Genomic DNA, 17,444 nt, shown 5'->3' with positions numbered 1-17,444 from the left:
CCTGACTTTTCCACTTGACTGAAACCCAACTCCTCTGTCAGACTTCTGACTGCTAAGCACAGCTGCAAATGCCACAGATTTGTGTGAAATTCCTGCAGGCCAGCCTGGTCAACCATGCCCACCAAATACATAACAAGCAGACCCTACATTCACCACCACAGACATGACAAGATTAGAGATGTTATGTGAGTTTTCTACTGCACTAGAAGTTCAATGGTGTAAAAACATAACATACACTAGAAAGCTCCACCTTGCCCTGAACACACACCATGGATGTACTTGACCACATTGATGCTGAGACCGTGCCGGGATATGGTCATGAGCACCTCGCCGGCACTCTTGCGCCAGGGTAGGTTGTGGGGTGGACACCAGGAGGTAATGGCACTGAAAAGCAGTTGGAGGTCATCCTTCTGAGCCAGCTCCTCTGCTGGTGACACGAAGCTGCACAGCTTGACCAGGATCTGACCCAAGGACAGGGAGACAGTGATAAATCCCAGCTAGCCCATTTACTATGGGACATATTGATTGCACAACAAGCTAAATATGTAATACTCACACAAGTGATAAAAAATACTGCTAAGTGTTGTATTGTATGAATTTGTTCACGGTAAGTTTATTATTCTGGTAAAAGCAATTCTCTTACAACCCATCACTTCATCTTTATTTAGCACATACCTTACCCAGGACGAAATTATTATTAGAAGAGACAAGAAACATGTCTGGATTTACGTACCCAAAAGGTATAACCAAGAAAAGAAGGCAGACAAGCAACTTGGACCAGCATTGTCTTAAAAAAAGACTGAAAAATAACAAATATTCATTATATATTTGACAAATTTTTGTATTTGTCTGATGAACCAACTAACCAACATCAACAACCGCTTGTCCCGAGCAGGGTCATGGCCCCTCAAACTGGAAACTTTGACTGAACATCTGAAAGCCAATTTCTTACCCCATTTCACCAAGCACTGAAGAATACCTGAAAACAGCACTTTTATTTTCTTTTGTAGAAAGTGTAGCTAATTGGAAAGGCTGAGCAGTGCGGAACTTGCTGTGTACCACTTCTGATAGGTTAGTGCCAGTTAGACTGGGAGATGTGTGGGATGCTTGTGTAAGATAAGCAGAAACCACAGTGTGCATTTGATTCAGGAAGACATACTAGAGGTGGGATACCAGAGGTCTCACCTGCACAAAGACCTTCTGCAGGAGGGCCCGACGGTCTGCTAACGGCAGCTCTGTTTGTGCAGCCCCAGGGGCCTCGGGAACATGAGGCAGGTCGAAGAACAGGTATAGACATTTGACCAGCGTGGAGGGCACCGACATGGTAGTCATGCAGTCCACCGTTTTCTAAACAGAGAAAAGTGGTTCTGTCCTTCGAACGGAGCAGTGCGGATGTCAACATTGACATTTACAGTACTGCATAAAATTCAGAGGCCATTACAATCCAATAACCCCTTCATCATTCCTCATGAGTGTCAAATGAAGCAACACATTTGTCATGCAGTGACCCACATGAACTTGGCGTTTCAACTTCCTTCCAGTCTAAAAAAAAAGTCATAGTCATGTTACTGTTGGGAAACCCAAGTTTCACTGCCCAGAACAGAAACTTTTAAAAAGTGCATGTATGACAGGAAACTGTTCTGGGACAAGACATCCTTACGCTAAACACTCTCTTCATAGACAAAACCATAGTGAGTTCAACAGCAGCTATGTGACGAAAGATCTAATAATCGAAATTAATGACAACATTTGCTCTATTAAAGGCCTGAACTTCAGTTTCACATGAAAGTTTCACATCCAAGTCTGCTAGCCAAAGCAGCACTTTCATGTGCTAATGCAGGAAAATGTCATTCTTCCCACCAATTACTTAAGCGAAAACTGAAACAGAGTATGTTCATTCAGCAAGGCCACATATCTATGAGTAAAAACACTATTGTAAGAACAACAAAATCACAAATATACTTCATGAAATGGTACTTGTAGAATTTTTTCTCCCAGACAGCAGTTACAGTTCATGTAAAGAAACTGCCCAAGGTCTAAATGAGTTAACAAAAACCTGTTTGCGGAACAAGAAAAAATTTGAACTGGCACCCGTAAAATTTGCCTGAGAGAATGAACGCACCAAAAACAGTAAAATCATAAAGTGAACACATTATGCATGTCAATCAAACATTACAATTTTAAGTCTGAAATCCCCTTCTGCTTATCCTAAGAACTCAGAGGACTCAAATGTCTGTTAGAAGACTACAAGAACAGATAGATACTCATACTACCACCCTGTGACTGGCATGCACCAAGTGTGTTGCAGGAGTATTAATCTGGTCTAAAATGATAATCCATTTCACAGCATATCAAATGGAGGAAAAAAAAAAATCTAATGAAAACAGTAAGTAAAGTATGAAGGGAGATTTCCTAGTGGCTCAGCCAGAAAAGGCACTGATCCAAAGCGCACTTTGACCCATGTTTGCTTCCAGATTCTGACAGCAAACCTCCAGAGCAAAACAACAACAGTAAGAGGTCTGTCAGGGTGGGTGGGATTGGGCATGCCTCCTCTGAAAGAAGCTAGTTGCTCCCGCTGTGTTTCTTGTGGTGTGAAAAATAAAGCAATCCATCTGGAACATGATAAATCACCACAGTGCACACCTTGCCTTCCAGGCATCCTAGTGGCTATAGGGAACACTGAACATCTATAATAGTTAATAAAATGAAGGGGGGGGGGGGTTAAATCTCACTTCTTTAAGAAACATGCTTTCTCATATTTAATATCTTGCATTCTAACTGCACTTCAGAGGTGAAAACTCTGGCTTGAACTTCAGCAATATCATCTCTTTGAAACAGAAGAAAAACCCTACTTGAATTAGCTTTTAAAAGCACTTCATTGCCTTTCTGCTTTCTCCCCCTGCTAACACTTTTAATGGTATTTCATTAGCATATCATTTAATTAGTTGCATATTCAAACAGATTTATTACTAAAGCCAGATGCTACTAACCCACGGTGAATATCTTTATTTTGTCTTAAGAGCTAGGAGACTGTCTTGAGAAGGATCCAATCTAAAAATTAAATTTAAACATACTAAAAAAAAAAAAAAAAAAAAAAAAAAAAAGTGGGTAGTCTGCCAGGGATTACAAGAAAGGGAAAGAATCAAGCAGAAGCACCATGAAGCAGAAAGACTTCCCAAGATACCTACCTCCCCAAGATATCCCCCACCCCAAGTCCAAGAAATACACACCTGACCAGATGACGCCAGCAGGTTGATGGTGGTGAGCAGCATCCAGCCACGACTGGCTTCTTCACTCTGGTTCACTTCCAAGAATTGTACGATGGCTCGGCTGGCCGCCTCTATAAGAAACAACAGCGCCACAGATGCCTCTTTAAAGACAGGACAGCTAGCTTTATTATCGGGGACTAAAAAGCACTTTTTGATTATTTAGCTCATGGCTTTGTCTTTGCAGACCTCGACTTATAAATTTATATAGAGAGTACTCCTTCAAATAAAGTACCTTGTTGAGAAGAACATTACACTACAAAATGCCAACATGTAATTCAGCAACTCAAATACTCTGAGAACAAAGAAATAACCAGAGCTGAAGATATCTTGGTCACAAAAGTAAAATACAAAACAAACAATTTTGAAAAACCTAGTTACAAATAAACTTTTTTCCACTGTTACAATAACCAAAATACTCCAGAGCAAAGGACTATAAGCAGATAAATAATAAATAAGCAGATCCTATAACAGGTGTGTGGATCATACAATATATATTTCAATATTTCAAGGGATGCACAATGTACTAAAAATTAAGTTACACAACATGCTTGCCCTTATATAAGGAAACTGTACAAAAGTTTCTACAGCACAGTGAACATTGGTGTATTTTGTAGAGGGCATCTTCAAAACATGTTACTTCACAACAAATGAACAACCCCCCTAACATGAAAATCAACCACATTCAAAAGGAAATATTTACATTTCTTCATTCAGCAGATGCTTTTCTCCAAAGCGACGTACATACCAGAGAAAATACAATTTGTACATTACACTAGGAGAACGAGAGATTGTTGCAGACTTGTGATTTGTAAGTAAACCTAGTTTCTTTCCACTTTATGCACCAATGTTCATCGAACAAGTAGGTGCATAAACCTCAGGATAGACAAATCCTGATCACCTTCCTACATTTTTTTCTTTTAAGGTACACAAACATTTACATACAATACAGGAGTAGCAGCTGTGTAAAGGCTCAACATAAACTTTAACACAGCAGTCCTGCGTACCTGTTGATTTATTAGATGCCCTCCGCCTAATTTCCGTCACCATGAGACGGGAGACCTGGGTCGTGAACTGCAGCAGGTCAGAGAACTTCTCTGTCATCGTACTGGGAGGAGCACTTCCAAAAACCTAGGTGACAAAAAGCAAGGGTGAACAAGGTCAAATGCCAGGCTGAAATGTAGACTGTCCACATCAAATACCCTTCAGATACAGAAGAGCCTTTAAAAAAAACACACTTTAAAACATCTTTCACGAGAGTGGGGGTAAGGGGTCACCTCCACTTCCTGTCTCGAAAGCCTGCCTGAAAAGTCTCAAAAACACATTATAAAATGCAGATTTTACTTGTTCAGCACCAAATTAATTTCCCCCGCCACATTCTGAAGGCCATGCATCAAAATAAAGCAGTAACAAGAACCACTCTGCAGGCAAAACAAGAAACAGCGAGATGTGTACGCACAAGTAGACTACTACTGCTGCTTGCCCCTGGTAGTGTGCAAGAAAGTCAGACTGGATGTTACCATGGAACTATATTATTTGAACTTAACAGATAATACAGGCCCATTTTTACACCAGTGTTTGGATCATTATCATTACTGAGTGATTAATGAACACAAAGTGTCTCTGTAAAAGTATTCTCCTCAGAGTGAGGAGTGCACTTCACTTTTAGATTGGAGCTAAACAACCGTTTGGTAACAGTAGACACAGAACAGAACTGATACACAAAACAAAACAAATAACAGGCATAAAAAAATAAACAGTAATTACATTACTCAAGGGTACTACAGCTGGAGGTGGGATTCAAAACCTGTGACCTTTGGGTCCAAAGACACCAGCTCTAACCACTCTAGTACCAGTTTTCCCTACTTAAAACAGGAAAAGAGATCAGTTAACTGTATGAATGCAATTGTTATATCCTTGACCAGAAATAATAATCTTTTAAGAACCCAACTGGTGTAAACAGTAGCAGGATCACATCGACATGAACATAAACAATGAGGTCGCTGCATACATTACAGGTGGTACAGACAGGCTAAAACTACATTTCTGTGACATCACTTAGTAACTTTTAAATCATTTTTAACCAATAATTTTCTCCAAAGCAGCTTATTTTTCTCCATATAAACAGCTGGATATTTTTTCAGTATCAATTCAGGGTAAGTACCTTTGTCAGTAGTACTACCATGCAAGCTTCACAGCTGAGTCCTTGAAATGCAAAGCAGCAGCTCTAACCACTATGCTACCTGCTATTTTAGAGTTTGGAGTGTTTCTCCTTGTTTGTGCACAAGAACAAAGAAGTTGGAGAGATCATCTCGCAGATTCAACAGGCAATCATTTTATCCCAAGTACCCCTGCCTTCCTTGCCCCACTCACGCGGTTGAAGACAGGCAGCATCATGTAAAGCTTCTCCTCCTGCTCCTTCTGAGTCATGTGACGGGGTGGGTGGCACAGCTCAGAGAAGAGGCGTCGCAAGTGCATCAGGCCTAATGCGTTGTCCTGCGGACTGCACTCCTCCTGTCGTGGCCGACCCATGATCCTCTTCACCATGTTCATCTTGTATGGTGTCCTCAGGGCAAAGGCAGCCCTGTGTGTGAAAGAGAGAAAAGGTGAGAGGTCACGCAGAGCATTGCAAGTTGATGCAAAAGGACAAAGAGGTTCTCAGCAAACAGGGCCATCCAGGGTACCAAAGAACAAAGTCAAAATGAGAGGAAGACTTAAAAAGGGGGGGGGGGGGGGGGGGTTACAAAGAGTCGAGGAGCGAGTGGAACAGACAACGAAACATTCCCAACTAAAATAAATTGCCATTTTCTCCTTGGAGAGGAACAGACTTGTGTGTTACTGAAAGCTCTGTACTTTGAGCATCACCATAACCAAGGCAACAAGAAATAATTATGCAAAGCAACTCTTTAATACTATACTTTCATTTCCTAATATGTTAAATGTATTAAACCTTGATTTCAGGACATAATGTCTGTTAAAGTGGTTGGATAAGAAAAAGGAGTGCATGCAGAGCAGAATAAGTGATGAAATATGCCAGGATCACATGCCTATACACATGACTTGTTTCAGACAGGCCGGTCCTCTGCCATCTTGTGCGTCATGCTTATTTGTTGCGCTCTTTTTCGGACAGTGTTTCACCTGGCAGACTTCCACTACATTTTTCTGTACCCTACTTTATATGGACCTTGCATCAGGAATCTACAGAGGTGTGTGTCTTACTTTTACGTAACAAGCAGTTAATGTCAACCCAGCTCTTTTCATTAGGCCAGCAGCACTTTCACACTCTTCACAAAATGTAACATAATACTGCCAGGAAGTTACCAGTTAACTGGATATGAGAATACTTTGTGCTTGGTGTTTAGTTAAAAAATAAAAAAATTTAAAAAAAATTTAAAAAATAAAAGGGGTGAAACAGGCCAGTGACATTCTGCACAGCAATTAAATGAGAATAAAACTCCTGACTGTGCTGGTACCTTGCAAATACAAACAAAAAATTTTAGATGGGTAAATTGCTTTAATAGTCTGCATTCATGCCTGAATTAAGTACATTTTATTCATGCTTTAAGTTATCTGCAGCCAAGACATGAATGACCATCACAGCTGACCATTATTTCCTTCCTTTTCATCATTTCCGGTTACTTGCGCCGGAAGCTCAACGCGGTCCACCCCCTCGAAAAACAGTGTTGTTTCTAAAAGTGTGTGGCGCAGGATAGAGAATTAGACAGACAAGGAACAAGGAAAACAGTCTCTTGGAACAAGATCAAAATACTCCCAAGATACGGACAAACATCGTGCCCTGAAACAGTAACGTAATGAATAATGAGTCGGTAATGACTGAAGTTAATGTGAAGCTTAAATTTCATTCCCAACACAACTGTTAATAAAACTGGAGAAAAATATATGCCACACTGGATGTTGACTTTAGTGCCCCCCTGCAAATAAAGTATAAATCTGGGCAAACACTGACACATTTTCAGTACATTCTAATCTAACAGACTTGGAAAACCAGTATTACCTTATTATGGCCTGTCAATACATTTAACAGTAGACATCGATCATATCTCATCATGTGAGTGACTTGACCACTGTCACTGTCTGTCCGATATAGGAGTCCAGTGAGTTCCAAATCCTGCTGGACACTGAATCCTATTTTAAGGACAGACCATCTGCCATCCCAAAGCCATATAGTTTTGTTAATCAGGCTTCACAAAGCTGTCCCCCACCGAAACTGTGGGAAAGCGTGTCTTTTTTTTTTTTTTTTATATCCGTTCCTTCCACAACAACCCTTCCTGTTTCAGTGTAATGCAGCCTTGTTAACAGCTCTTCTATAATATTTTTCTAATCAAATCTCCAATCTGAGACACTGCGACAAACAAATAACTCTGAATACAACTTGAGAACATTCAAACACAGAACTACAATATGATGGAAAGGCAAAAGGCCTATTGTATTTGATTACTTAAATAACACTGCTTCCTTTTGCATTCTTTGTTCTTTGTTCAGAGAGAATCCCAAACAAGCGTTCCAGGGCTTACTTTGCACCGAGACAGTTCACGACTGTAAAGTAGGTTACATCTGATATTTACGATCTTCCAATAGCTGCATAAACAGTGTGATCAGAGAAACAATGCATGTCTGCCAGGATTTTCCCTCATAACATGTTCCCAAAAGGTCTGCTTTATAATGAGACTGAGGAAAGCTTTTGTTGCTGACAGTATTTACATTATTTACACTGTGAGGTATTTTCTTGTTATAGTCGAATGCCCAATATGAAATTCACAAGAAACTATAAAAAAAAAAAAAGCCATTAAATACACCCATTGACATAATTAAATTTATTCATTCAGCAGACACTTTTCCCCAAAGCAACATACATCTCAGAGAACAAAACAAACAATGCAAATACAATATACATCTCTTGAGTGACAAGGTGCAAAAAAAAAGAAGACAACAGAACTAGGTAGGGTCTAGTAGTTCTGGAAAGTATTACAGGCACGAACCTTTGAATGGAGAAAAAAAAATTAAATTTTGTTACATTTAAAAGTACTAGATATGATGAATGATGAATGTAAAGAGAAATGCAATCCCTTACTGATTAATTCCTTCCCTGTGAAAATGAGGGATCCTTCTGCTCTTGACAACTTTAAATCCAGGGTTAATATAAATAATGCATTTAAATAAATATGGCCCACCTTTCCCTCTCATCATCTGTCATACACACAATTATCTGATGCTTTGCTTCAAAGCAACTTATAGTCTTAAGCCACTTATGACTATCCCATTTATAAAGCAGGGCAATTTTCAATAGAGCAATACTGGACAAGTACCTTGCTCATGGGTAATTTTTTTGTCTTCTGTAGTTGTAATTTTTTTTTGAGTTAATATTTGTTGTATATTTGCTTAGCATTATAGTTGTAAAGCAGACACCTTTACTATAAACAGCTTTGAGAAGCTGCTTTTAAATCAGTTCTATAAAAATAAACAATTATTATAAATGAACTGTGATGGACTGGTGTCTCATCCAGGGTACAACAGATCATTCAACCCCTTACGTAAGTTAAAAGTTGCGTACGTCAAAGTCCCCTTCCGCCTCAACCATTCAACATCATTGTGTGCTCCATCATACGTGCAGCATCCTTAACTATCGGATTCATAGTCGATATGGTTACACTTGGTTCCCGTGCTAAAGACAATCTTTGTCCACCTTCATGCTTCCTTATTATTTTCAATTTCCTCCCCAAATCAATTGCTGTACACTTGCGAGACAGTTCACGTTTTCTTCAAGGGCACATTACAACCAGGCGTTGTGAATAATGAGAGGAGATGCATTCGTGGCTCAAAACATGTGAGAACTGAGAAGGCGCAGCTTCCTGCCTTGTCTGGCTACGCTGACTTGCGCTTAACGCATTTCAGATGTTTTGTGTAAGCACTATCCATAAATGATGTGTATGCTAGAATTTTTTTACGTAAATCAAATTTACTCAAGTGGAGGGATGTCTGTATATGGAAAAAATTAAAATGTCCACTCTTTACAAGTCACACTCGGAAAAGACCCTAGAGTGAAAGAAACAAAGGTTTTATAGCGTTTTATGTACCTCACAAGGACAAACACAAATAAGTGTCTATTCTATAGTATATTTTTTTAAAAAAACCTTTTAAGTTTGTTGGGGTCATGCTGGGAAAACAGGACTTTGCACAGAAAAGCTTCTCTTTGCATTGTAGGTATGCATGCAAACTGATGAAGGCAATGCCCCATCTACGAACACAGGTCAAAAGGGCTGGCTCCAAGCAATTTGTGTACGAGAGGTTAAAGACTGCCAGCTTACTGGTGTGACTGAATGGGGTGCTGCTGTGGGAGTATGCAGGAGTCAGACCCATACACAACAGTAAAGGTATGCAAACTTTACATTCAGATTTAATAATCCCTAAAATCTTTTGGAGGGAAATATGGTGAATTGTAATTTTTTTTTTTTAAATTTAAATTTTTCTAATGCTAGAATAAATGTATGTGGACTACAATAACCCTATTCAAGGGCAAGGAAAAAAAAATGAAGTCTTGTAAACTGCACATGACATCAAAGAGCCACCTGAATCCCTCCATCTCTAGCAGATTAAAAACAGACAGGGTAGAGGAAGGCCAGCAATGATGAAGTGATGATTTTTTTTTTTTTTTTTTTAATAACTCAAAAAAAAGCACAGGCTAAGGTTGGCAAGAGCCTTCTGTTGCCAAGGACTAAAAGAACAGGAGGACAATGACATCATTCTTTAGAGCTGTGTGGATTCAAAAAGGCTGGATCGAGAACAAATGGAAATAGAAAATGACGAGACAGTTTATTACAGTACTGATGAGAAATGCAAGTGACACTCAAGCAGCGGTTAGGAGCACAAAATCCCAGTGCCTGGCAGTCTCTATGACAAAAAGCTCCTCCTAGTGCTGCACTGCAGAGAAGCCAAGGAAGGAATTTGAAAACAGTCACACAAACAGGACAACATTCCTTTCTGACACACATTTGCCCTGCTCTGGTTTTAGGAGATTAAAGGTCTTGAGAAAGAAGGGAGGGGGGCCTCCATGACATGCTGTCAGTAATTCACCAGCTGTGTGACTGGTCTCTAGACACAAAAGTCTCAAACACAGACACACTCCAAAGAGATTCTGGAAGACCCCAGTGAGAACAGTCACCTGTCACACCAAAAACCTGTGTGCCAGAAGAGCTGCCAAACCAGAGACTTTACAAAAGAACCAGGGAAAGGAATGAAACAATTAACATTCCTTGCACAGACCAAAAGGCCTCCTAAGGTCACAAGGATTTTTTTTAATGCATACTGTACACTGTGGAGAAGACGACAATGTTTCCAGTCATAGAAAGAAATATATATATATATACACAGGTATGTGCTTCTTAACGACGGGGTTACGTTCTGTAAAACCAGCTGTAGTTCGACTTCGTCATTGAGCAAACACCATGGAATGTACAGCACCGCCTTACATTACGGAAGATTTTTTAAGTAGAAAGAATACACTCTAAAATAACAAAAACTATTGCACAGTAAATACATAAACCAGTAACAGAGTTACCATCATTATCATGTATTATGTACATACAAAAATCATATATACTTTCATATGTCTGGCAGCGCAGTTGGTTTGTTTACAAAACACGCTTAAAACATGTGAGCGTTACGACCCATACGACGGCTACGATGTCGCTCTTTGATAGGAATTTTTTAGTCCATTATATTTTTATGGTACCACCGTAACTGTCTTATATGCAGTCAGTCACTGCCCAAAATGTCACAAAGCAGCACATACCTGTATGTGTGTATGTGTGTGTGTGTGTACGTACATATATAAAGAAAATATACACACACACACACACACACACACACACACACACACACACACACACACCTCAATTAACCGGGTTAATTCACAGCTGAAATCACCCCATTATAGAAATTCCAGTTGTGAAGGGATGAAATTAATATTCCTTTTTTTGGGAAGAAAAAAGCATATCGGTTCCCAGATCAAAAAAAGTGTCACTGAAAAATTAATCACAAAACCACAATAATTATGCAAGACAATGAAAACAATATATAAATTTTTTAACAAAGAAGTATTATTTCTAACGTGTCTTTTAATGTTACACTTTCATTCGCTTATATCAGCAACCACTTACCAAATGCAGAGTCATGGTAGTGCAGAGCATAACCAGCAAAAGCACACAGTACATTTAACTGATACACTGTGATAAGGCACTGGGACCGCTGGCTACTCTTCTGAGAGAGACGTTTTGATAAGGTGGTTCACAGATATTTATGATATTCCAGAGAACACTTTCTGTATCATTCTACGAAGCATGTAGATACTATGATGCTAGAGTTGTTGTATAGTGTTAAAAATATTAGATGAACATCATCTGGCATCAGATTGCGAGATTATGGTATTATGTTATTTGAAGAATATTTGTGTTATTAAAGCTTTTTATATTCTTGTGGTATGTGCACATGGCCAGTGACTACTGGAGAAATGTTCATCTTCAAAAATGTGTAAGCTGAACTTGAGATGCCAGTGTATTGTACTGGCCATAAAGAGAATGTTTACAATCATTTCATTAATTTCTATTTGACTTTAATAGTCATAACTTTTTTTTTTTGTTTTTACATTATATACAACAGAAAAATGTTATCGTATTAGGTTTACATAGATGTTGAGCTGTCTAAAATGCATAGTACTCTAGGACGAAGTTCTCAGGCACCTTTCCCCAAAAACACAGACAAACCTCTATTTACGTAAATTTGACTTGCGTAAATCCGGATTTACGTAAAAAATTCCCGGCATACACATTATTTATGGATAGCGCTTTTATTTCACGCAAAACATCTGATATACATTATGCACAAGCAACATAACCACACAGGGCAGGAAGCTGCATCTTCCCACTTCAAGTGTTTTGACCTGTGAACGCATCTCCTCTCGTCAGTGTAGTTTTTTTTTGTACATTTTCTACCCGTTTCATTATTTACAATGTCTGGTGATAAACATGCACTTGGATAAAAACAAGAACTGTCTCGTACTGTACAACAATTGATTTGGAGATGAAATTAAACATAATAAGGAAGTATGAAGGTGGACAAAGATTATCATGATCTACAGCATCATGGAAACAAGGTTTTGCCATATCGACTGAATACGATAGTTAAGAATAATGCACGTATAAAGGAGCACGTGGAAGGAACAGCTAGCATGAAAACAACAAATAAAAGAAACGTCAAGGTGCAATAACAGATGGAAAAATGAGAAATTACACAACAGCAGCACCCTCTTGTGTGCCAGCATACTACTAGAAGATAAAGTAAGCACGAACAGTACGCTACCGTACGGTGTACCATACAGTAGTCTAATTTTTTTAATTAAATTTATGCTTTATAGAAATGTAAAAATTAATTTCATTGACTTCAACTTAAGAACAAGGATGGACCAATGATAATTTGCTAAAATTCAGGGTTTCATTTATCTCTACCAATTGCATATACTGCTTTCTTGCATTACTCCCAACAAATGGCTGGGGACTGAAACACAGGATAGAAATTCTGGAGAAAAGAATTCAGTGAAGAACAGGCACTTAAAACTAATCTTGAAAATGTTTTCAAAATTTCATAACACCAGGAGCCAGTGTACTGCTATTCTTCCAGTCAGAACAGATAGTATATTTATACGGGGGGGGTCTGTTATATTACAGGATACATTTTTTTCCATTACATACATAAAATCACCCCACATCACAGCAACAACAACATTGTACAGGCTATTGCATCATTTGTTTGGCATTGCCTGTTAAAAGGTACTGTATTTGCTACACAGAAATGGAACAATAAATTTACACCTTATTGTATATAACCTAACAAACAAATGTTAAAGTACTACAGGACTTCTTAATGACTTTGAAAATATTAGTCACATTTCCAAATAAACCTTTGCATTGTGTTCATGCTACATGCATTTTTCATGGTTTTACTTTCACAAGCAGGTACCTAGACAAAGTACCACAGAGAGCGAGTGGAAGCCACTTGGACCACTGGCTGCTCCTCAGAGCAAGATGGATCGAAAATACCTAAAACCTCTCCTAGGCAAACTGAACTATTGTTTTTAGCACCTTTATTAGACTCCAAAACAGGCAGGGCACACCATACTGCACCAAGATCTACAGTAAAAATTACAGTAAGTTGTATAGGATTCTGTAAATCTCACAAACTTATTTACCCTGAGCAAGAAATTCATTAACTGGGGGGTGTAGTGGCATGGCAGGTTCTGCCAGTGCCTGCTGTGTGGTGGGTCTGGGGTTCAAGCCCCATTAGGGGTGCCTTGCGACGGACTAGTGTCCCGTCCTGCGTGTGTCCCCTCCCTCTTGAGGCTTACGCCCTGTGTTGCCAGGTAAGGCTCCAGCTCACCGTGACCCCGCTTGGGACAAGCGATTGTTGACAATGGATGGATAGATGTAAGAAATCCATTAATCACACCGAGTGCTACACATAAGTAATAGCCTCTGAGCACTGATTATTACAATAATTTCTGCAACCAGGTACCTTCTCAGATCGCTTTAAATTTAAGGATGCCAAGTATTGCAAGGCCAGGGATCAACAAAGAACACACTCTGAAATCAGCTCTCCGACATCTCTCAACTAAGTTTGTCTAGCCCTTCCAAGTTGAGGCAGAGGCCCTCAATCTCATTTTCTTTAGCCTTTTCTGGGCAAGGAAATAAGTCTCTGGGCTACATTTAGCTACAGTAGGTTTCATAACTTAAAATAATGCCTTGACAAATTTACATGTATCAGCACAGCCTGAACTCTAAGCCTTAAACTTAAAACCAGCATGCGTATATGTAAAGACCAAAAATCATACGTTTCAATAAACCTATCAAATGTCTAGTGATAAAGAGAAAATGCCAGTCAAATTAGCAGCTCTCATGACATTTAAAATATTTTACAAACAAAAACACAGTAACCAGGTATGTAGAACAACATAGCCATTTGTTTTGGTGGATGTTACTGTGGTATAATTCAGTTAAACATCTCACTTTGTAGAGAGCATTGCTCCCTGATAGCTAGCTAATGTGGTAATCATCACTTCTCATAAAGACCTTGGAATTTTCCTTATGTGCATTACAGTATTATTCAGCTGACTTCTTTGTCCAAGGCAACTTACATGAAAGTTTCTTACATGCAAGTTACAACATAGCAAGGTTTTAAGAAGAGCAATTTAGGGATAGCACCTCGTCCTCTGATGTACTTCAGGATAAGGGGAATTTGGAGAAAGGGCCTTCATCTTAGACTCTGACAGCCCTACTTACTATGTTACCTGCTGCAACTTGTAAGACCATGAATTAATTTGTTTATATTTGGATATTATTTTGCACAGTAGACTGTGGCAATGCCTCTTTGGGCTCATCTAATTCAGGTGACAGCAGCTCTGTGCCCCATTGAGAGGAAAAGAAGCATTAGCTGCGCAGACCATATGTCACAGGAGATGGGTCTGACATGGTGCACAGCAGGGCCTGGGTACATGGCACATGTCCTGGGACAGTGCTAGTCTGGGGGATCCAGTCGGTTCTGGTGACTGTACTGTAAAGACAGCACAAGCCAATGAGGCCATGCATGGATACCAGTGACTGACAAAGACGCAGCAACACTTTTTGCTTTCATCCATACCGTAATAATTCAAAGGCCAACTGTTTGTTTTAAATATTTTGCATTGCAGCATTCTCTTGCCATTTCAGGCTGGAAACAGGAAACACAAACAAAGGGAATAATGTCCAGAGAAGGCCCGCCACATGTGCGCTCTATAAATCTTATCACTAACATGTTTGTGTTTCTTCAGCAGGGACTCCATTCCAATCATTTGGTAACTGTAGGACAATAATCAGAGAAGAATCACTGCCATTGCTTTGGGTGCAGAAAAAGCATAAGACAAGAAAAGTCACAGAAACACTCACATTCATCAAAAAGCAGTTTGAATACTTTAGTTTTTACCCAGTCTTTACTGGGGCAGTACATTGGCCAGAAGTGTAGTTCTGCGAAACTGGTTAACTTTGCTGACGATATTGCTCACGCAACATTCATGATTTTCTCTATTTGTGCAAATTTAGCATGTCCAGGGGGAGGCAGGAAAATGGACCCACCAGAGGTCCCCCCCCGCTCCCTTCCTGTAATAGCCTTAGAAGATTTGTTTCTTCTCTTCTGCCATTTTCCACATTTGGAAGAGCATTATATAAAAAATTTATTTTACTTGAGGTAGGACCATTTTAAAAAAAAAAAAAAAAAAAAAAAATTCACCTCACATTACATGATCCAGATTTCATAAATGCTACACAATTTCAGTTCTTGTTAGAAAAATGACGACAACTGTGTTTTGTTAATAATTCTCAGAATTTTGACATAACCAGTAATACACAGAGAAACGATTGAAGTACACGTCTCAAAATTATGTGTGAAATACCAATCTAAAAACTGCATATTGCAGGAGATAATTCCATTCAGCTTTTTACATATGCTTTTTTCCCTTTTTAAACTCCAATGTTTAAAGCAACAACCATATCATTTAATGTCACTCCTCTCTGAAATCAAGGCAGAGCAACTGTACAACGTAATGTAGCAGTTAAATACAATGGCATGTAACCTCAAGGCTGACAGTTCAAGTCTACTTGTTGTTCCTGCTGTACCAAGGTGCTTACCCAGAACTGCTCCAAGTTGTATAAATGGTCAAATATTGCAAGTTACTTTGGGCAAGAACTCGGCAACAATTTTTTTTCCCCCTTCCCCACATTAAGCACAACATTTTCTATCTGCCTAAGGCTAAAACGTGCCAGCGGACCTCCCGAGGAACCCTGGTCTAGCTATAACCATTATAGTGAGTATGACGCAATGGAGGAAAGTTTTTTCCACTGTTCAGCCTTTTCTTCTGGCTTCAAAACAATCCTGACCATACAAACTGACTGAGGAAGTCTCTCTTGTAATAATGCACAGACATACAAGAACTAGAACACCATAGAGAAAAAGAAAAAGAAAAAAAAAAAAGCTCACCAATAAGAGGAATGCTTTTGAAAGTTTTGATTAAACTGCTTAACAACTGTGCCAGATATCAGGAAGGGTACATTGTAAACAATCGGCCCAAACTGGTGCTTGTACAAAGAACACAGCAAAGACAGCGTTGCTGAAACAAAACCACAGATCCTAAAAGACCGAATGCTTGACGCTATTGTATTGGGCCAAACAGGAAGTCCATTCACATGACAGGCCAGTCAGCAACTCAAAAGATCCTCTATTAGCTCAGAACCCTGTTATTTATGCATACAGTTCAATCCAGCTGCTTCACTTCTGTTTTTAACCCTACAAAACCAAAGGGCTGGCACTTTGTCATTCTTGCACTTTACGTTGCAATGAAATGTATGAAACAGCATAAGCATGAACAATTGCCTCTTTCCCTCAAGTTATGTAGTTTGTTCAAAAATCTAAAACTTTTGCATTATGAGCAACATAGCATGCAAAGGTCACCACTTCCATTAGCTTAACCTATTTCAACTTGCACCTTATTACAAAAATGTTCCATATATGGAATTTGTTTGGAGTATTAAATCACAATATAAGAATTTCATTTTAAAACTAAAACGACAAACTGTACAAGGGAGCATGGACAAATTTTGCTATGCTCCACAATAGCATCCAGTCAATACTAGCTCTCAGCTAAGACCAAGTTAATACTTTGATCCAGTCACATATCTCAGTTTAACAGGTAAAATGTCCACATTTACACAACATGCTACTGCTCCACTTCAAATCTGTGATTACATCAATGGTGTAATTAAGTCTTCAAATCCAGAGGAACAATGGAACTGATGGAAATTAGTCTATGAGCCCCTTCACCCCATAAGCCATGTCAGCTATGCCTAGGAGTTACACAGATGTGTGTGCAGCGAGCAGGGCACATCAACGCGGTACAAGAGAAGCAACTACACTGGCAATGAATGCAAGAGCAACAGAGAAGAATGTTGTAGCACACGTGAAGTGAACCACTCATGTTGTCTATGAACTAAATTAATTGGTGTCCATCTACAAGTGCATTCAGCTGGCACTAGACTGGTGAACCATGGAGGCTAAAGTCAATGGTTTAAAATAGGCAAAGTT

At 39.2% G+C, this 17,444-nt stretch overlaps 1 protein-coding gene across 3 annotated transcripts in view; it reads right to left on the bottom strand.

Moving 5' to 3' along the window:
* LOC108925072 (WD repeat and FYVE domain-containing protein 3) overlaps nt 1–17,444 on the bottom strand; it is a 74,080-nt gene that overhangs the window by 47,431 nt on the left and 9,205 nt on the right. For all 3 annotated transcript variants that reach the window (XM_018736796.2, XM_018736794.2, XM_018736797.2), the window contains exons 2-6: nt 5,640–5,850; nt 4,274–4,397; nt 3,231–3,340; nt 1,186–1,347; nt 269–461 (exon numbers count right to left, since the gene is read on the bottom strand). In XM_018736796.2, coding sequence (XP_018592312.1) covers nt 269–461; nt 1,186–1,347; nt 3,231–3,340; nt 4,274–4,397; nt 5,640–5,819 — 769 coding nt within the window. In that variant the 5' untranslated portion in view covers nt 5,820–5,850. The remainder of the gene's footprint in view (nt 1–268; nt 462–1,185; nt 1,348–3,230; nt 3,341–4,273; nt 4,398–5,639; nt 5,851–17,444) is intronic.

Source organism: Scleropages formosus, chromosome 6 (assembly GCF_900964775.1).
Source record: "Scleropages formosus chromosome 6, fSclFor1.1, whole genome shotgun sequence".
NCBI lineage: Eukaryota > Metazoa > Chordata > Actinopteri > Osteoglossiformes > Osteoglossidae > Scleropages > Scleropages formosus.
This window is presented reverse-complemented; position numbering and strand designations above follow the sequence as displayed.